The sequence below is a fragment of the Pan paniscus genome, chromosome 9 (assembly GCF_029289425.2).
Source record: "Pan paniscus chromosome 9, NHGRI_mPanPan1-v2.0_pri, whole genome shotgun sequence".
NCBI classification, from domain to species: domain Eukaryota; kingdom Metazoa; phylum Chordata; class Mammalia; order Primates; family Hominidae; genus Pan; species Pan paniscus.
Genome location: NC_073258.2, coordinates 9,231,715 through 9,253,651, shown reverse-complemented (window position 1 = coordinate 9,253,651; position 21,937 = coordinate 9,231,715). Strand labels below are relative to the sequence as shown.

General features: G+C 38.1%; 1 protein-coding gene across 1 annotated transcript in view; it reads left to right on the top strand.

The window, feature by feature from the left end:
• LOC100974335 (olfactory receptor 6A2) overlaps positions 1 to 19,049 on the top strand; it is a 97,883-nt gene extending 78,834 nt beyond the window's left edge. The window contains exon 3 of the mRNA XM_055095173.3: positions 17,894 to 19,049. Coding sequence (XP_054951148.2) covers positions 18,059 to 19,042 — 984 coding nt within the window. The 5' untranslated portion in view covers positions 17,894 to 18,058 and the 3' untranslated portion in view covers positions 19,043 to 19,049. The remainder of the gene's footprint in view (positions 1 to 17,893) is intronic.
• The last annotated feature ends 2,888 nt before the right edge of the window (positions 19,050 to 21,937 follow it).

The window sequence follows — 21,937 nt, the reverse complement described above, 5'->3', positions numbered from 1 at the left end:
AAAAGGAAGGCAGCAAGACTCTGGCAGAGATTGACTCCTGAGGAACTTGCAATCCCACAGAAAGTGTAGGTGGGAGTTTCTTTGTTCTCCTTACCCTTGTGACAGGCTGCTGAGGACCAAATTGTTGAAGAGCCTCTCTGCTCTTGTAAGCCCAGGCACTGCGGTCAGGAGGAATTTGGAAACTCCCTGGGGGTCCAGCACTTAGTAGCCAGTTTGTGCAGGTTCACACACACTCCCCTTGAACCCAAGTTGAAATGGTAGGCACTGTGTTGGTTGTACACCGATTGTGGGCTACTATCCTGCCCAGAGAATTTCAGTCTTTGTTTCTTCATACCACTAGATCCCCAACAAACATTTTCCAGATGCTGCTCTAAGTGCAGCGAACACAGGGGAACAGTGGGATCCTTGGGAGTTGCAAGATCCTTGGATATCCAGTTCACAGCATGGGCTGCTGCTGGGAGAAGGCACAGTGCAGCCCACCAAAACACCCTTTGGAACAAAGGAAACCAAATAGAAAGCTCTGTCCTGCCTGAGAGCCCCCTACTTGTGTCCAGTGGGTGACTGTGCCCCTCCCAGAAGAGTGATGGGTGCAGTGGTTGTCTCTGAAGGGGAAAAGTGTTGTTCTGCCCAAGCAGACAGGCAACACCAGTGGCTGGAAATGGATGAGGGGAATCTTCTCCCACTCCCCCAGTCCACTGTTGTGGACAGAGCCAAGGTTTTTCCCACTGTGAACTGGCATAAGTGCACTTAGAGTGAGGCTTTCCAGCATGATTCCAGGTGGTTACACCCCCACTGAAAGTGTACCTGCCTCCTGGAATTGCATAAAGGTGGAGCACATCTCCCCCTCCCTACACAGAGCTGCTGTGTTCCTGCAATGGAATGTAGACCAGCCACAGAGTTACCTGTCTTAAACCGGAAAAATAGGTTCAGCCTCAAGGCTATCTCAGTGGTACCTGCAGATGGGCATTTTCCACGGGCCCTAGTTACATTGAGACCTGGAGAAAAGGGTCAGTGTCTATCTGAACTGAAAGTAGCAAGCCTGGTGACAGGGATGTAATAGACATGTAGGTTGTGTTCCTGGCTGCCCAGGATAAGGAGGTGGTGAGGTCCCACCGTGGCACCCCTCACGTTGAAGACATCAGCCCATCCCACCATGAGCTCCTTCCACCGCCTCTGTCAAAGCAGGTGCTTCCATTTGTCATCAGAGATGAGCCCGCTCTTACTCCTTATCGCCATCTACTGGACTGTAGACTGAACTGCACCACCAAATAAACCTGCTGACAGAAGGGCATAGTTCTAGGGTATGAGAAAAGCTCCCTGAGACCTCCCAACTCCCAGCACCACAGAAGATAATGAGTCAGCTCATATACCCAATATATCACTAAAACAATCAACATTTGAGAAAGCCACTGCACAAAAGCTATCTATAACTAAGGAGTTCATACATAGCCTTGGCCCCCTGAAAGCACTGAGAAACAAAGCCAAAGTATCATACAGAATATATGTTACAGTCATACCCTCAAGGGAGAAAAGAATAAAAAAGTTAAAAGCACCATTCAAATGGAATAAAGTTCAAAAATCAGAGGTCATAACTTCTCTAGATGAGAAGGAATCAGTGTAAGAACTCTGGCAGGACAAAAAGAGTTTTTTGACACCCCCAAAGGATTACACTAGCTCTCTAGCAATGCATCCTAAACAAAATGAAAATTTTGAAAGGACTAAAAAAAGGATTCAAAACATGGATTTTAGGAAGCTTAATGAGATCTATGAGAAAGTCAGAAAGCAACACAAGGAAATCAGAAAAACAATTCAGAATATGGAAGAATAATTTACTAAAGAGGTAAATATTTAAAAGAAAACCAAACAGAACTTCTGGAAATGAAATGTTCATTGAAGGAATTATAAAATATAGATGAACTATTTAACAACATACTAAACAAAGTAGAAGAAGGAATTTCAGAGCTTGAGGACTGGTCCTTTGAATTGACCCAGTTATATATAAAAAAGAAAACAAAGGAGAATTTTTTAAAAATGCAGCCAGGAAATATGAAATTATATAAAGCAACCAAATCTATGAGCAATAGCCATTACTCAGGGATAATAATAAAAAGTAAAAACCTTGGAAAATGTATTTGATAAAATCATTCAGGAAAATATTTTTGGTCTAGATAGAAATTAGACATCGAGATACAACAGGTTCAAAGAACATCTGGAAGATTCTTTGCAAGATAAATCTTATCAAAGTATATTGTCATCAGACTGTCCAAAGTCAACATGAAGGAAAAAATTCTAAAGATAGCTAGAGAGGCCGGGCGCGGTGGCTCATAACTGTAATCCCAGCATTTTGGGAGGCCGAGGCGGCGGATCACGAGGTCAGGAGATCGAGACCATCCTGGCTAACACGGTGAAACCCCGTCTCTACTAAAAATACAAAAAAAAAAATTAGCCAGGCATGATGGCGGGCGCCTGTAGTCCCAGCTACTGGGGAGGCTGAGGCAGGAGAATGGCGTGAACCCGGGAGGCAGAGCTTGCAGTGAGCCGAAATCGCGCCACTGCACTCCAGCCTTGATGACAGAGCGAGACTCCGTCTCATTAAAAAAAAAATATATATATATATATATATATATAGCTAGAGAGAAGTGTGTAATCACTTAAAAAGGAAATTCCCTCAGACTAACAGAAGATTTCTCAGCAGAAACCTTACAAGCCTGAAGAGGTTGAGGACCTATTATCTTTCTTAAGGAAAAAAAATTCTTTAAGAGTTTTTCAATAAAGCTTAAAGTAAGCTTTATAAATGAAGGAGAAATAAAGTTATAGACCATCAAACCCTAAGGAAATTTATCACCATTACACTGGCCATATGAGAAATGCTCAAAAGAGTTCTCACGTGGAAACAAAAGGACAATACTTGCCATCATAAAAACACTCATCTGTATAAAGCTCACAGATCCTATAATGCAATTACACAATTGAGACTACAAAGAAACTAGGTAACATCATTATGACAAGAACAAAACCTCACATATCAATATTAACCTTAAATGTAAATTGCCTAAATGCTCCACTTAAAATATATAGACTGGCAAACTGGATACAAAAACAAGTCCCAACTATCTGCTGCCTACAAAAGACCCAACTAACAGATAAAAATACCCATATGTTCAAAGTAAAGAGCTGTACAAAAAGAGTCCTTCAAAACTGCTGTATCTAAGGAAAGGTTAAACTCTGTGAGTTGAACGCACACATCACAAAGTGGTTTCTGAGAATGATTCTGTCTAGTTTTTATATGAAGATATTTCGTTTTCTTCCATAGGCTTCAAAGCACTCTAAATATGCACCTGGAAATTCTACTTTGAAATTCTACTATGAAAAAAGAAAACAAAAACAAGCATGAGTAGCTGTACTTACATCAGATAAAACATACCTTGAAGAAACAACAGTTTAAAAAAAAAAGACAAATGGCTGGGCACAGTGGCTCACACCTATAATCCCAGCACTTTGGGAGGCCGAGGCAGGTGGATCACAAGGTCAGGAGTTCAAGACCAGCCTGGCCAAGATGGTAAAACCCCGTCTCTACTAAAAATACAAAAATTAGCTGGGCGTGGTGGCAGGTGCCTGTAATCTAAGCTACTCGGGAGGCTGAGGCAGAGAATTGCTTGAGCCCAGGAGGCAGAGATTGCAGTGAGCCCAGATCACGCCACTGCACTCCCTCCAGCCTGGGTGACAGAGCGAGACTCTGTCTCAAAAAAAGAAAGAAAGAAAAAAAAAGAAAGAAAGACAAACAAGGTCATTATATAATGATAAATTGTTTGATCCCACAAGAAGATATCACAATTCTAAATATATATGCACACAACACCAGAGCACCTAGATTCATAAAACAAATACTATGAAACCTATGAAAAGGAATTGGTAGCAATACAATAACAGTGGGGGAATTCAACATCCCACCAACAGCCCTAGACATATCACTGAGGTAGAAAATCAACAAAGAAACTGTGTACTTACTGCACTCTAGACCAAATAAACTTAACACATTTACAGAACATTCAACCCCAGAACTGCAGGATATATATTTTTCTCATCCGCACATGGAACATTCTCCACAATAGGCCATATGCTTGGCTGTAATGAATAAATTCAAAATATTCACAGCTATCCTGTCATACCACCGTGGAATAAAATTAAAAATTGATACCAAGAGAAACTCTCAAAATGACACAAATATATGAAAACTAAACAACTTGCTCTTGAATGGCCTTTGGGTAAACAACAAAACAAAGGCAGAAATAAACAATTTTTTGAAATGAATTAAAATAAAGTCATGACATACCAAAACCTCTGGGATATAGCAAAAGTGGTGTTAAGAGGAAAGTTTATAGCATTAAATGCCTGCATCAAAAAGATAGAAAGATCTCAAATTAACAACCTAATTTCACTCCTCAAAAACCTATAAAAGCAAGAACAAACCAAACCCAAAGCGAGCAGAAGAAGAAATAACAAAGATCCAGAGCAAAACTAAATGAGGTTGCAACTAAAAAAAAAATAATGAGAAGAAGAATCAATGGAATGAGAAGTTGAATTTCTGAAAAGATAAACAAAATGATAAACCACTATCTAGAGTAATCAATAAAGAGAGAAGATTCAAATAAGCACAATCAGAAATAATAAAGTGACATTACAACAGATACCATGGAAAAACAAAAGATTATCAGAGACTACTATGAGCATATTTATAGACACAACCTAGAAAACTTTGAAGAAATGGATAAATTCCTGAAAGCATAAAATCTCCCAAGATTTAACCAGGAAGAAATAGAAATCCTGAAAGTCCAATGATGAGTAATGAAATTGAATCAGTAATTTAAAATCTCTCAAAAAAAGCCCAGGACCAGATGGATTAACAACTGAATTTTATCAGAGTTACAAAGAAGAGCTGGTACCAATGTTATTAAAACTATTCCAAAAAGATGAGGAGGAATTCCTCCCTAACTCATTCTACAAAACCAGTATCACCCTGATACCAAAATCATGCAAGCATGCAATAAAAAAAGAAAACTACAGGCCAATATCCATGATGAACATAGGTGCTAAAATCCACAACAAAATACCAGCAAACTGAATTCAACAGTATGTCAAAAAGATAATGCATCATAATCAAGTGGGTTTTATTCCTGGGTTGCAAGCATGGTTCAACATACACAAATCAATAAATGTGATTCACCACATAAACAGAATGAAAAACAAAAAGCATATGACCATCTCAATAGATGCAGAAAAAGCATTCAATAAAATCCACAGACAAAAACTCTTGAGAAACTAGGCATAGAAGGAAGATACCTTAAAATAATAAATGCCGTATATAACAAACTCACAGCCAACATCATACTAAATGAGGAAAAGTTGAAAGCATTCTCTCTAAGAACTGGAACAAGACAAGGATGCCCACTCTCACCACTCTTATTCAAAATAGTACTTAAAGTCCTAGCCAGAGAAGTTAGGCGAAAGAAAGAAAGAAAAAGACCTCTAAATTGGAAAAGAAAAAATCAAATTATCTGTTTGCTGATGACATGATCTTATACCTAGAAAATCCTAAAGGCTCCTCCAAAAGACTAGACTTGATAAATGACTTCAGTAATGTTTCTAGACACACAAAATCAACATACAAAAATTAGTAGCATTTTTATATAATGTTCAAGCTGAGAACCAAATCAAAAACTGTCTCATTTATGATAGACACACATGCACACACACACCCACACACAAACACACACACACACACACACACACACAATACCTAGAAATACATTGAACCAAGAAAGTGAAAGATCTCTAGAAGTAGAATGATGAAACACTGATGAAAAAAATAATAAATGACACAAACAAATGGAAAAACATCCCAGCTCATGGATTAGAAGAATCAATATTTAAAAAATGAACATACTGCCCAAAGCAATATACAGATTCAATTTGATTTCTATCAAATTACTAACATTATGTTTCACAGAATTTTAAAAATCCTAAAATTCATATGGAATAAAAAAAAGGGTCCAAGTAGCTAAAGCAAACCCAAGCAAAAAGAACAAAGCTGAAGACATCATCACATCACTTTACCTCACACTATATTTCAAGAGTATAGTAATTAAAACAGCATAGTACTGGTACAAAAGCAGACACATAGGTCAGTGGAACAGAATAGAGAACCCGGAAATAAAGCCACATAACCTACAACCAACTAGTCTTTAATAAACTTGACAAAAATAGACACTGGAGATAGGACACTATATTCAATGAATGGTGCTGGGAAAATTGGATAGTCATATGCAGAACAATGAAGCTGGGCCCCTATCTCTTACCATATACAAAAATCAAATCAAGGTAAAGATTTAAATTTAAAATCTCAAACTATAAAAATTCTAAAAACAAACCTAGGAAATACCCTTCTTGGCATCAGCCTTCACAAAGATTTTTTGGCCAAGTTCCCAAAATCAACTGCAACAAAAACAAAAATGGACAAATTGGACCTAATTAAACTAAGGAGCTTTATGCACAGCAAAAGCAACTATAAATAGAGTAAACAGACACCCTACAGGATAAAAGAAAATATTTGCAAACAATGCATCTGTCAATGTCTAATATCCAGAATATATAAGGAACTTAAATCAACAAGCAAAAGACAAGTAACCTCATTTAAAAATGGGAAAAGCATATGAACAAACACTTCTCAAAATAAGGCATACAAGAGGCCAAGAAACATAATGGAAAAGTGCTCATCACTAATCATCAGAGAAATGCAAATCAAAACAACAATGAGATACCACTTCACACCAGTCAGCATGGCCATTATTAAAAAGTAAAAAAAAAAAACAGGGGGTGATGATAAGGCTGCAGAGAAAAGGGAATGCTTACACACTCTTGGTGAGAATGTAAATTAGTTTAACAACTGTACAAAACATTATGGAGATTTCTTAAAGAACTTATAACAGAGCTACTATTGTACCCAGCAATTCTATTACTGAGTATATACCAAAAGGAAAATAGATCATTATACCAAAAAGACATGTGCACATGTATGTTCATTGCCATTCTATTCATAATAGCAAAAACATAAAATCAACCTAGGTGTCCATCAATTTGGTGGATTAGATAAAGCAAATGTGGTACATATACACCATGAAATACTATGCAGCCAGAAAAAAGAAATAATGCTCTTTGCAGTAACATGGATGGAACTGTAGGCCATAATCTTAAGCAAATTAAGGCAGAAACAGAAAATCAAATACCTCCCTTAAAATTGGGAGCTAAATCTTGAGCTCACATGAACATAAACATGGGGACAATAAACCCTGTGGGTTACTAGAGGGAGGAGGGAGGAAGGTGAATGTGGGTTGGAAAACTACGTATTGGTTACTATGCGTAGTACCTGCTGTAATATATCCATGTAACAAACCCGCATATGTAACCCCTGTATCTAAAATAAAAGTTGAAAAAGAAAAAAAGATAGTATTTTTACTGACTAAAAAGAATAATCTAAAAAGTTAGATTCAATGTGATTTACTTTATTCAATGAAATAAAGGTTAATATTAGAAAAGATTTTATTAAGGAGAAATGTATGAAATTACAATCAGATTTTACAGAATTTATAGAGATAAAGATAACCAGCTTAAAACAACTGACTGTGATAAATAAACTTATATTTTAAAAATAGCATTTTTCCTCTAGAGACTGAAAATATACCTAATATAAAATTGATTTCCAAAAATTAATTACATTCATAGCCACTAGTAAAGTTACAAAACATTTTAAAGTAGAAATTGAAAGGAATATAAAGCAAATAAATAACACATGAATGAACAAACATACCAATAGGCAAACTTCTGATGACTTAACTGGAAATCATTTCACTTAGATTGTGCTTGGATCATAGAGAAACTTCAAAGTTAGAATTTTCAGACCACTTAGACAATATCGATAGTGACTCTTGAGGACAACTCCTTCACGGTGCTTTCTCTTCCTTGAGGATACTTCATGTAAAAGATATTTACAAGCTCCCATTAATGCAGGAAAAAAAAGACACCTAAACAAGTTTCTGCTCTAAAGGTGCTGAACAGCACCATAACAGAAGAGCATTCTCCAGCACATGAAAGGTTAAAGAAGAAAAGGGAGTTTAGTGTGAATACACGCTTCCTTTTCTGTTGTTTTTTTTTAATAAATACAGAAGTAATTTTTTACTGAGTTGGTAAATACTTTCTTAAAGAAAATAATTATTCTAGTGTAAATAAAGGTAACATTTTTCTTTGCTGTTATGGTCATTAAAAGCACATTCTTATGTAATAAGTTAAAATACTTTGAAATATACCCAACTATTGCCCAGTCTATAAAATGACCAACATAAAAAATAGTCATGGTTTGAAAAAAAATTGATTGTTTTAAAATTAATAGTAAGTTTACAGTATTTTTCTTGAGACATATTATAACCAAATGATATAAAAACAATCTGGATAGAGGTTAAGATGAGCAACTGAAGATTAATCTTCCTACATTGGTGGACATATAAGTGAATTTTTGATGTTTTATTTTAGAAAACATCCATATATAATGCAGTGTGTGCATTTCATTCTCATAACCTTTTTCCAATATGTATTAATACCATGTAAATCTCTTACTTGCCCCAACCGCAAAGACTCTTTTTGCCATAATTGACTGAATCAAGCCAGATATTGGAGTGGACTTTGAACTAAGCTGAGCCAGTTTAATCTCTTGCCCCACTTACCAAAAAACAAAAACAAAAACAAAACAAAACAAAAAAACTTGTAATAGGAAGACAAGCGGATGGGGAATTGTTAATGCTGGCAGTTATGTTTTGTTTTTTTTTTCTTTTGATACAGCATCTTGCTCTGTTGCCCAGGCTGAATGCAGAGATGGAGTGGCATGATTATAGCCCACTGCAGACTCAAACTTCTGGGCTAAAGCAATCCTCCTTCCTCAGTCTCTCAAGGAGCTAGGACTACAGACATGAGCCAGCATGCCCAGCTAATTTAATTGTGTGTGTGTGTGTGTGTAGACAGGATCTTGCTGTGTTGCACAGGCTTGTCTCAAATTCTTGTCTCAAGTGATCCTCTCACCTCACCCTCCCAAAGCACTGGGACTACAGGTCTAAGCCACTGTCCTCAGCAAGTAACAGTGTTCTTAAGATCAGGAAATGCTGGTGCTAAAATTCTGCTTCCATTCTTTCAAATATCAACTACTTCTTCAATTATATGAAACATATTATAAAGATCTTACAAACGAATATTAAGTTTTATTTTATTCTCAACCTAGCATAGTTTTAAAAATGCAGCTTTTCAAATCTGTAACACTGGCTCAGCTGTCACTTTTGAGAACCAGAAATCCTCCTTCCTTTTTAACTTAAGTGTTAAATGTCCCTAATATAAATTCTACTCTAGTGTCCTCTAACATAATTAGCAGCTGATTACTCAAAAGGTGGTATGGTATGATGAATCTGAGTTTGGGGTCTTGAGTCAGAATGTGAACTCAAAATCTGTTTCTATTACTTATTGTATGATCTTGAGCAGATTACTTACTGCTATGACATAGTATCTTCATCTATAATATGGTATAATATTAACTTTCTCATATTATAATTATTAGTATTAAATGAGATAATACAATCAAGTAATTGGATGCTTGACATAAGCACACAAATGCATATTATTATTGTCATGTTTCGTAACTTGTTGAAACAGTTTACAACTGGTTGTTTTAAAGTATAAGGCACCACTATCTATAGTTGAGCCAAAAATAAGACTTTTTACTCTGTATTTTGCTGTCATTGTGCTAACTCAGTAAATATTATATTCATTCATTAAACAAAGAATGATATAACAAATTAATGTGTGTTGAAATAACTCATAAGCTCATCTCCATCATCTCTTCCACTTAATTGTCCACCAAATCTTATGAACTCTTCTCTGTATATTTCTCTTATATCTATTAATTCGCATTCTTTTACATTATCTTAAGTTGAATCCTTGACAGTTATCATTTAGACTACTGCAATAGTAGTAATATTAGTACAGAGTAGCCTGTGTCATCTCTGTCTCTAGGTTTTCATCTCTAACTCATCTTTCTCACTAATGTTGGGAAATATTTTCAAATTGAAATCTATATCTACATCAACTCAAAACCTTCTGAGGACTCCTCATCACCTATGGAATAAAATAATAACCTTTTATCAAATCATAAATTATTCTGTAAACTGCCTCATTTTACTTTTCTGGCCTCTTTTGCAGCTATTCCACCATTTATAGTTCTGGACGGTAATCATACCAAGTCACCCAAAGTTCTTTAATAAACTGTTGTTTCAATAAGATTTTGAGCCCTCTACTACAAGCTAGTGATGTGTTGAGTGCTAAGAAACCTTAAATAACTTAATAGGGAAGATATAAAATAATTAATTGTGTAATTATTGCTCTCATAAAGGTACCTAGACTTTAGTAGGTGCAAATCTGGTTTATGGTTACTTGCTGTAAATTGGAAAATAGCACTGGTATAGTTTGAATCTGTGTCTCTGCCCAAATCTCATGTTGAAATGTAATCCTCAGTGCTGAAGGTAATGTTAGATATGAGTTCTAAATTTCTTTTCAAAGAATCAACATGTCAGTATGTTCGATTCTTTACCTTCTACTTTTAAACTTAACTTCCTTGTAAAGCAACCTTTTTCAATTACCTACTCCACCCTGACTCATTCCGATTACCTGCTCTGTCATAACCATTTTTCCTGCCAAACCACTCACCCCATCACTCTCTTTAAATTAGCCAATTGGAATTAGCTTAGCCTGTGCGGTCTAACCCTAGCCAATAGGGGAATGACACAGCAGCAGGGGCCACATGTGTCAGGGATAAGAACCCCTTCCCCTCCCTTGTCCAAGTGTGTGCTCACCATTGCTCCATCTGTAAGGTTGGACCCTTCTATAGAGGTAACTTGCCTTGCTGAGAATTAAAAAGAATATTTTATATTCGAGTGCTATTTCTTTTGTGGCACCAAAACTTTATTTATAATGGTAAGGACTTGTGGGAGGTGATTGGGTCATGAAGACAGGGTTCTCATGAATGGTTTAGCACTATCCCCCCTTGGTGCTATATAGTGAGTGAATTATCAGGAGATCTGGTTGTTTTGAAGTATAAGGCACCTCCCCTCCCCTCTCTCTCATGCTCCTACTCCAACCATGTGGTGTGTGCTCTCCTTTACCTTTCACCATGACTGTAAGTTTCCTGAGTGTTCCCCAAAAGTTGAGCACATGCCAGTGTCATGCTTCCTGTACAGACTGTAGAAACATGAGCCAATTAAGCCTCTTTTCTTTATTACCCAGTCTCAGGTATTTCTTTATAGCAATGCAAGAATGGACTAATATAGAAAATTAGTACTGAGAAGTGGGGCATTGCTATAAAGATATCTGAAAATGTGGAAGGAACTTTGGAACTGGGTAATGGGCAGAAGTTGGCTTCACTCGCATCCATGTGAAGAGACCACCAAACAGGCTTTGAGTGAGCAACAAGGCGTTTATTTCACCTGGGTGCAGGTGGGCTGAGTCCAAAAAGAGAGTCAGCGAAGGGAGATAGGGGTGGGGCCATTTTATGAGATTTGGGTAGGTAAAGGAAAATTACAGTCAAAGGGGGGTTGTTCTCTGGCGGGCAGGAGTGGGGGTCACAAGGTGCGCAGTAGAGGAGCTTTTGAGCCAAGATGAGCCAGGAGAAGGAATTTCACAAGATAATGTCATCAGTTAAGGCAGGAACAGGCCATTTTCATTTCTTTTGTGGTGGAATATCATCAGTTAAGGCAGAAACTGGCCATCTGGATGTGTACATGCAGGTCACAGGGGATATGATGGCTTAGCCTGGGCTCAGAGGCCTGACAGTTGGAAGAGTGTGGAGGGCTCAGAAGAAGACAGGAAGATGAGGGAAAGTTTGGAACTTCCTAGAGACTTGTTAAATTGTTGTGACCAAAATGCTGATGGTGATATGGATGTTGAAGTCCAGGCTGAGGAAGTCTCAGATGGAAATAAAGAACTTATTGGGAACTGGAGTAAAGGTCACTTTTGCTATGCTTTAGCAAAGAGGTTGGCTGCATTGTTCCCCTGCTTTAGGGATCTGTGGGACTTTGAACTTGATAGTGATGATTTAGGGTATCTGCTGGAAGAAATTTTTAAACAACAAAGTGTTCAAGATGTAGTCTAGCTGCTTCTAATCGCCTATGCTCAGATGTGTGAGTAAAGAAATGATGTGAAATTGGAACTTATATTTAAAAGGGAAGCAGAGTATAAAAGTTTGGAAAATTTGCAGCCTGACCATGTGGTAGAAAAGAAAAGTCCATTTTCAGGGAAGGAATTCAAGCAGGCTGTGGAAATTTGCATATGTAAAGAGGAGCAAAGTGCTAATAGACAAGACAATGAGAAGACTTGAAGGCATTTCAGAGACCTTTGTGGCAGCCCCTCCCATCACAGGCCCAAAGGCCTAGGAGGGAATGGTTTCAAGGGCCATACCCAGGTTCCCACTGCTCTGCACAGCCTTGGGACAGTGCTCCCTTCATCCCAGCTGCTTCAACTCCAGGCATGGCTAAAAGGGGCCCAGGTACAGCTCAGGCCACTGCTTCAGAGGGTGCAAGCTGTAAGCCTTGGTGGCTTCCAAGTGGTGTTAAGCCTGTAGGTGCACAGAATGCAAGAATTGAAGCTTGGGAGCCCCCACCTAGATTTCAGAGGATATATGGAAAAGCCTAGATGTTCAGGCAGAAGCCTGCCACAGGGGCAGAGCCCTCACAGAGAACCTCTACTAGGGAAGTGCAGAGGGAAAATGTGGGGTTGATGCCACCACCGAGAACCCACATGGGCACTGCCTAGTGAAGCTGTGAGAAGAGGGTCCCCTTCTCCAGAACCCAGAATGGTAGAGCCACCAGCAGTTTGCATCATGTGCCTGGAAAAGCCACAAGCACTCAACACCAACCCATGAGAGTAGCTGTGGGGGCTGACCCTGCAAGGCCACAGGGGTGAAGCTGCCCAAGGCCTTGGGAACCTAGCCCTCACACTAGTGTGTCCTGGATATGGGACATGGAGTCAAAGGAGATTATTCTGGAACTTTAAGGTTAAATGACTTCTCTGCTAGGTTTCAGACTTTCATGGGGCCTGTAGCTGCTTTCTTTTGGCTAATTTTTTTTTCCTTTTGTAATGAAAGTATTTACTTTCATTACAGATGTGAATTACAATGTGACTGTGAATCCCATGTAATTAATTTGCTGGACCTCAATATGACACAGAATACTGTGGATTGAGTAGGGTGCCAAATCTTGTCACAAACTTAAAATGCTTATCATGTATATTATTTTCATAATATATATAGATATCATTATATGGAAAACAAACATATACAACAAAACCCCAAATTAAAAAAAAAAATCCAATGCAAACATGGAACTCAAACCCAGAAACCCTAACTCTCAATTCAGTGCTCCTTGTATGACATCATGGAGTTAATGAGTGTCACCTATATGGCATCAGGAGATAAAGAAGGAACTGTCTAGTATTGTTGAGCCCCTGTCATGTTCCAGGATCTGTACATATATTAATGACATTTACTCCTCTCAACAATCCTGTCAGGCATATGAATCCTATTATGTAGATTAGGAATGTAAGGCCCAAAGAGGTTAAATAAATTGCCCAAAATTATATATCTGAGTTAGAATATCAGCCCGTGTCTTTCTTTTGAACAGGAGTATGACATGATAGAAAGGGGAGACTGACAAGGAACAGGAAGGCAAGAGAGGGAAGTATGAGTTCGTAGGGGTATCTTGACATTCTCTCTTTCATGAAACTTCCTGACAAAACCCTATGGCCTGAGCTTTCCAAACATTCCCCTTCCCTGTCCTCTGCCCCAGCCTTTTTTTCTCTCTTGTATCTCTTTTGGTCTCTTGAGCTTCTGCCTCAGAGACATCTCAAAGCATCAGAAGGAGGAGGGAAAAATGGGGACTGAGGGAGTGAGGTACAGGATAAAGGAATCTTTCCTAGCTTGGCAGTGTTCTCTATCTATGGGAGGAAGAGAAAGTGGAATCTCTGTATCATCTTTCTTAGTCCCGATGACTCAACTTTTTTTGCATACATTTTAAATCCTCTCCTAACCAACCCAGCCATCTCAGGAGGACCTTGATGAGTCAGTGACATCTGAATAAAGTGAGTGGATTCTGTTATCTGCTGATTCCTCTTCAAGTGGTCAATTATCCCAAGTTTTCTTTACTTATGTCTAATATAGCCATCTTCTTATTCCTCTCTATACCTAATAAAATCCCAAACCTCTCAATATTTTCCACATATATTAATTCTGTTGATACTTAGACTAATATCACTTTCTTTATCTTTTCCTCTCATAGCTGGTCCTTTATTTATTCATAATATACCTGTTCTCCCTACAGTATTTTTGTTCATCCATTTCCAGTCTATCCTTTCAATATTCTAGTTATCTCCACCTTATCTCTCATTGGTTTATTGTCTATATAGCAAGTTCATTTTACCCAAATATTAGATCTCTTATTCATGTAAATCCAATCTTCTTGCACTTCATCTAACTTCCTCATGTTTTATCTGGTCCCTGCAGATCTACAATCAATGCATGTTTTACTTGCATATAATTCCAACTCTGTCATATTCTCAGTTACCCACTTAAATTCTCTATTCCTGACCATTTCCACCAAAATCCTTTTTATATACTTTTTTCTTTATATTCCATTCCTGTTATCTGCAATTCGTCTGTTCTGCCCACATCATACCTTTCTCCTTTTTGCCATGCATTCTTGCAACCACATTATAAACCTTTAATAATCAGTAAGTGAAACCTTATAACAGGAACTACTGTCAGAAGGAGAGATAGATGCTCCAACAAATAATCTAGTGTATAGAAATATGGGTACTTTTGGAGGGGTAATCACTAAGGGACTAAAACATTACGATAAAAATTCCTAGGAAGAGAGTGGGTGTTTTTGACAGAAACATGTGTAAAGTTACAGAGTTATATAACGTCATGACATGTTTTTAAAAAGTTAAATAGTGGGCAATGATTAGATTGCTGTATAACAGCTAAAAGGAAATACATTTTGATTCTTTACTGGAGGATTTTGTATGTGTTCTCAAAAACTGGATGCTCTTGTTGTCAGCGGTTTCTATACAGAAATATGACTCTGAAAACAAGTGGGAGTTATATTGATGAGGGTACAGGCTGGAGGAAAAAAGACCAGGTAAGATCCTATCAAAATAGTTAAATCAAGGAATATCAATGACCTGCTGTGAGGAACTAGGAGGAACGCAGTAGAAATAGGACAGAAGAAAAGGGACTGATATGAGAGATAATTAAAGAGGCATTTTAGCTAGAACTTGGATTAGTTAAGTGTGGGATGTGTGTTGGGGGAAAGGGTGGATGGGTACAGAATATCTAGGAAACTTCCAGATGGCTTGCATAGGCGACTGTATGAAAGCTAATGCCATTTATTGTAATAGAGGAATAACTTGCTTGGGAAAGCTTATTCTAGACATAGTAGATTTGTGGAACTCCTGTGACATCCATGGAATTATATCCACTCCATACTCCACCATTAAGGACATGTGGAACCACTTCAGCTACAGAGGTCCTCCTTTACATCCACCTGATCAATAGCTGCAGGGATGTAGCAAGCAAAATGATATATAGGCTTTCATGGACTCTAATGAGACAAGTAACCACAGGAATCTCACTGAACCTGTGAAGGGAAAAGTTTAAAAAAAAAAAAGTACCTAATGTCTCTATGGATAGAAGCCTTATGAACCAAGACTTGAAGGCTAAATAGGATGTAGCCATGCTCATGGAGATTGCAGCATGAGGAAAGCTATGAGGTGATACACATGGTGTGCGCTGAGAGCTGCAAGGTATAAAATACAGTGTAGACTGTGGTAAGAAATAAGGTTTAGGTGGAAGCAGTGGCAAAATCATGAAGTGCCTATAGGCCTTGTACCTGTAGGCTAAATGATTTGAGCATTTATTGTGTACACAAAGGGACTATGGACAAGTTTTAAGGAGAGTAAAATGGTCAGTTTTGAGCTAAGGTCTCACCTTTAAGGGTAAGACTCTAAGCAGAAAAATCAGTTGGGAGTCCATGTGTGAAAGGCTATTATTTTCAAGTATGCAGAGCATCAAACATGAAGGTTGAAGTGACCAAAGGATATGAATGAAGGTCCGAGGCCAAAAGGATCAAAAGCAAAAAGAAGGGTGTATGAGGTAGGTATTGAGGAGAAAGGATCAAGGCTAAGGTCATAAACAGCAATTGTAGGTTTGATGTTCCCACTTATCTATGTATGTACATGTATGGCATTGGGACAGGCATGTAGCTTAAACTTTCAGGGATGAGAAGGTGAAGATATGCCCCTATAACTAGATTATAAGATCCTGAAGACTCAGCATGTGTCTATGAACCTTTATATACCACAACTCTTAGCCCATGGTCTAGAGCATTGCTGATCAACCATCAATTTTGAAATAAATAAAATTGTGGGTGTGAATGGTAAGAATGGGAGTGATGGGAAATGAAAGCCAGGGTCATAGGTATTTTGTAATTGCATTACAGTATTAAGAGAAATTCAAGGGCTCAAGTACTGAGTAATGCTCAAGTAATGACAGCAGAGCATACAGAGAAGAGAAAGTCAGGCATAAAATTATTAGCAGGTTGTTTTAATTTGTGAGCACATTCTGCCCCCGCTAACCTCATAGGGACAGATTTAAGACTAAAAGGTAAGAAATCTGAGAAGAAATCGCACCCAGATGCTCAGCTGACTCTACCCCATTCTCCTTTCTAAACTCCACACTCTCTCCCAATGCTATAACTGTACAGGGGAACAGGGTAAAAATAACCCTTCCTTCATATCAACTCCCATGTAAAAATCCCAACTTCTTGTCTACATGAGACACAAAAATGGCTTGAAGTTTTTAAAGGGAAAGGGAAATTTTTATCTTTGATACCAAGGTAAACAAACAGTATCCTAGTAAATGTATGTTTTTATATGGGCCTTAATGTTAAAGGAAGATACTCTATCCTCATTTCAAGATACTTAGTACAACTTCCAGCATCTTGTAATTCTTAGTCTTTCTGCCATCCAGCATCCATTTCCTAATCTGATTTCCTAGTGAATCTCATGTCTTCCTTGTAAGTACTGGGTTCTGCAGACTTCCACTCTACAGGTACTGTGACCTTCTGGTATTCTGCTTTTGTCTTTCTTTCCTCCTGGCAGGAAGGAACTGTTTCTGTAACTGATCTCAAAGATTCTCTCTCCCAGTTGTACATCCAAGATGTATTGTACAGTCCCTCCTTTACATCACCTAAATATTTTGGAAGCTCCAAGGTCCTGACTTCCCAGTTCCACCTCTTGCTATTTCTGCAACCCAGAATTAGTCACTTAAATCTATATTTCAGTTTTTTTAGGCATACAGTTGTAGCTATTAGTAGTACTAGCCCACAAGATTGTTGTTAAGATCAAGCGAATTAATACTGCAAATGTTTTACAGCAGTGCATGCAATAATAACAGTGCCTGTACTAATAATAACTCAATTGTGTTATATATGATTGTTATTCCTCCATTGTGTAACTTATTTCCTCAAAACAGAGTCATGATCCAACTCAAAGACAAACTCTCATTTTAGGGCAGCCGAGACTCTTTCAATTTTTTGGTTTTGATCTATGTTCTTTGGGGACAAAATAGTGTCATTTTTCCCCAGTGCATCTCAATGCATGCTTCTCCAAAGGTCAGAACAGACTCCTTCCTATCTTGTTTCCAAAAAAAAAAAAAAACATTTATTTTTGTATGTTTGCCTTCGCTCATTTCCAGATCAAAGAAGACAGCGGTGGCCTCAGCTCAGTGATTAATTACATGAACTCCTTACGTGGTATTCGACCAATATAAGCCCATTAAGAGGAAGGCTGGGTTCTTGTTGTGGCCTACTGAAGACTCTCTACTCTCATCTCCTGAAGAGCAGTAAGAGAGACCAATGACATGGAGTGGCGGAACCATAGTGGGATAGTGAGTGAGTTTGTGTTGCTGGGCTTCCCTGCTCCTGCGCCACTACAGGTACTATTGTTTGCCCTTTTGCTGCTGGCCTATGTGTTGGTGCTGACTGAGAACACACTCATCATTATGGCAATTAGGAACCATTCCACCCTCCACAAACCCATGTACTTCTTTCTAGCTAATATGTCCTTTCTGGAGATCTGGTATGTCACTGTCACTATTCCCAAGATGCTTGCTGGCTTTGTTGGATCCAAACAGGATCATGGACAGCTAATCTCCTTTGAGGGATGCATGACACAGCTCTACTTTTTCCTTGGCTTGGGCTGCACTGAGTGTGTCCTTCTCGCTGTTATGGCCTATGATCGCTATATGGCCATCTGCTATCCTCTCCACTACCCAGTCATTGTCAGTGGCCGGCTGTGTGTGCAGATGGCTGCTGGCTCTTGGGCTGGAGGTTTTGGCATCTCCATGGTCAAAGTTTTTCTTATTTCTCGCCTCTCTTACTGTGGCCCCAACATCATCAACCACTTTTTCTGTGATGTCTCTCCATTGCTCAACCTCTCATGCACTGATATGTCCACAGCAGAGCTTACAGATTTCATCCTGGCCATTTTTATTCTTCTAGGGCCACTCTCTGTCACTGGGGCCTCCTATGTGGCCATTACTGGTGCTGTGATGCACATTCCTTCGGCTGCTGGACGCTATAAGGCCTTTTCCACCTGTGCCTCTCATCTCACTGTTGTGATAATCTTCTACGCAGCCAGTATCTTCATCTATGCTCGGCCAAAGGCACTCTCAGCTTTTGACACCAACAAGTTGGTCTCTGTACTGTATGCTGTCATTGTACCATTGCTCAATCCCATCATTTACTGCCTGCGCAATCAAGAGGTCAAGAGAGCCCTCTGCTGTACTCTGCACCTGTACCAGCACCAGGATCCTGACCCCAAGAAAGCTAGCAGAAATGTATAGAAGGGATGTGTGAAATCTGATAAAATGCTATTAAACTTGAGATCAATGTGTTCTTTGAAGTCCAGTGGAGTTCTTAGGGCCTAAATTGGGGGCCAGAGTTTCAAAGGCATCACTATGGAACTAGGAATACTTGCTTTAACTAGTCCAAGAGGAGAGAGAGGAATAGGTTGCAAGCTAGAAAATGGATTTCTGCAGGACAGGGCCATAAAATACAGGATAGAGCTGGGTCCACTATTGTCTGTCCCTTTGTAATTTGCATAGACAAGGTTCCAATCAAGGAAGCACAGGCTTCATTATGGAAAAGCAACACAAGACTTTTTGATAAGATCTCTGTTAGGTAGCAGAGGCCCAGGAGATATCATTCTAGTGTGTATTACAAGGCAAGGAGATAAGAAACCAGGAATTTTTGTTTTGGGAACATATCACCTATCAAAACATAATGGTTTCTAGGTTTATTTTCAAATTTACTGTGGTCAGTGTCCACATTGAACTAGTGGCTGAGTGCAGCTGTTTCATCAATACTCTGTCTCCCTGATTAGACTATAAGCACCATGGTGACAGGATCAGATTTTCTTTTACATCCTTTTATTACCATGGGCAGGAACAATATCTAGTGCATGATGGCTATGAATATGTATAATGAATGAATATAGTTTGGAACCATGTAGGCAAGGCATGTGTGTCATGCCTATATGTGGGGTTGGCAGGTGCAGGAAGTAAACCCCTCATACTTTACTAGTATGCAGAGAGATACAAATTGGCTCAGCCTTGCCAGAGAAAAATTTTGAAAATATGTATTACAAATCCTAAAAATATTGCAACCATTCTGATTCGGAAAGATTTGTGCAGATAGACACTTTTACTTATAAATACAGAAACAAGGAAAGGAAATAAGCAAAATATGCTCAACTTTCACAAACAGGGCACTGGTCAAATAAATTGTAGCTCATATGTTACATGGAAAACTATGCAGAAATTGAAATAAAGTGATCTAAATAGAGTTAGTGAAATAAAAAATATTTCTAACTTAATAAAAATATTATGTTATATAACAGTATCAAAAGTATCAGCCATATTTGCTTGTTTAAACAAGACTAGAAGGAATATGACTAAAATGCTGGCTAGATAATGCTGGACTGCTTATGCCTGTAAATTGCATTCTGTGGCTAAGCATTGCCATCAATATATTTATTTAAATGCTTTTTTTCTTAGCCCATATTATGTATAACTTTATTTATCTGGACAGGGAGATGGATACAGGGTATGTCAGTATGATTTTCAGAAATTTAGCTCCCTACTGTCACCCGACAACCAGAACTCTGAAGACAGTGAAGATTCTATCTCCAGATATGGATCCAACTGTTGCTCAAGATGTGGGATCTAACTTTATTGCTGTCTGTTACTTAATAAAATTTACAAAAGGATATTACCAAGGATATCATGCATTATTTGCTAGCCCATACTTATTAAAAGTTTTAATATAATGTGCATATCTATTTGTGCCTAAACAGTATAAGTATCTTGTTGTAATAATTTTTTAAATGACTGGATATAAAGTTCATCAAAAGTCTACTGTCGAAGTGTCCCCGTAGAAGAAGTTTCTGAAATGGGGTTGTGATCAGGGATGGGAGAGTCCTCCTCTAGGCATTGTTATTACAACTCTTATATAAACTCTTTTATAAGTTAACTCGAGTTAATAGGAAGTAAAAGCATAATGTTGAATTTCTTCATTGTGCTTTTTTTTTATTTTCCAAGCTTTTTAGTATAAAATGCTTTAAAACACCTCTAATTCTGATTTCAAGTATTGGAATAGGGTTTAGCACAGTATTCCTCACATACTCACCTTTCAATAAACCATGAATGAGTTTGAGTCCCGTGTACTATGGTGAGATTGACACCTCTCCAGACGGGGACTGAATTTTTAGTAAACATATGACCCTCAGGACTCATATTGAAATTGAGGTCACAAAGCTTTGTAAACTTTTTCATGTGAAGTATTGATTATCAGATTAAGTATCCCCCATCCTCCATTTATGTAACTGATTTTTCCCATAAACCTAGATATAGAACTTTATTTTATCCTTGTTCCATTTGATCCTGTTTGTTTTCGACCATCTTTGCAATCTGCCGGTCTTTCAAAGTATTGCTTAGATAATACAAGTCTTTTATAATTCCCCTTTGCTAATACAGTATCTGGAGAAGCTTCTAGTCTCTTGCATCAGTACAAGAGGTGGGAGTACTGGATCTATCCAGGTTATTCAGAGTGGCCAGAGTCAACTAACAACTACAGGCAAGTGAGGATTAATATAAATGACTTCTGTGCTCCAGATGTCTAGTGGTTTCCAATGTTGAGTAAACTCCAAATTTCTCAGTCTGCCTTTTAAGTTTCTTCACAGCACATTCTTAATTTTCCTTTTTGTCCTTATTTTAATCTTTTGTCCACTACAAACCTTGTACAGGTGAATTCTAGATTGTGATTAACAATTTTTATTTGAGACTAATAAGCCAGTGTATTTCACTATTTGCTAAAACATCACATTGACCAGGATCAGGAAACAAAAATCCTTCTTGATAAACAGCATTTTAAAAATAACAATTGTTCTGCAGCTCTGTAAACCCTATTTCCCTTCATTAAAAAACCCTTACAGTTATGAACAAGTAAAGACTGAGAAATATCAGATCAAAGCTGACCAAAGAGACAAGATACCTATATGGAGTACGGTATATTGGATTGGACCCTGGAACATAAAGTAATACTAAGAGAAAAGATAATAAAATCTGAATAAAATGGCAAAATCTGAATAGTTTAACAGTGATGTATCAATTTTGGTTTCTTATTTTGACAAGTATATATGCTAATCAAGGATGAATATATTAGAAGAAACAAACTGAGAG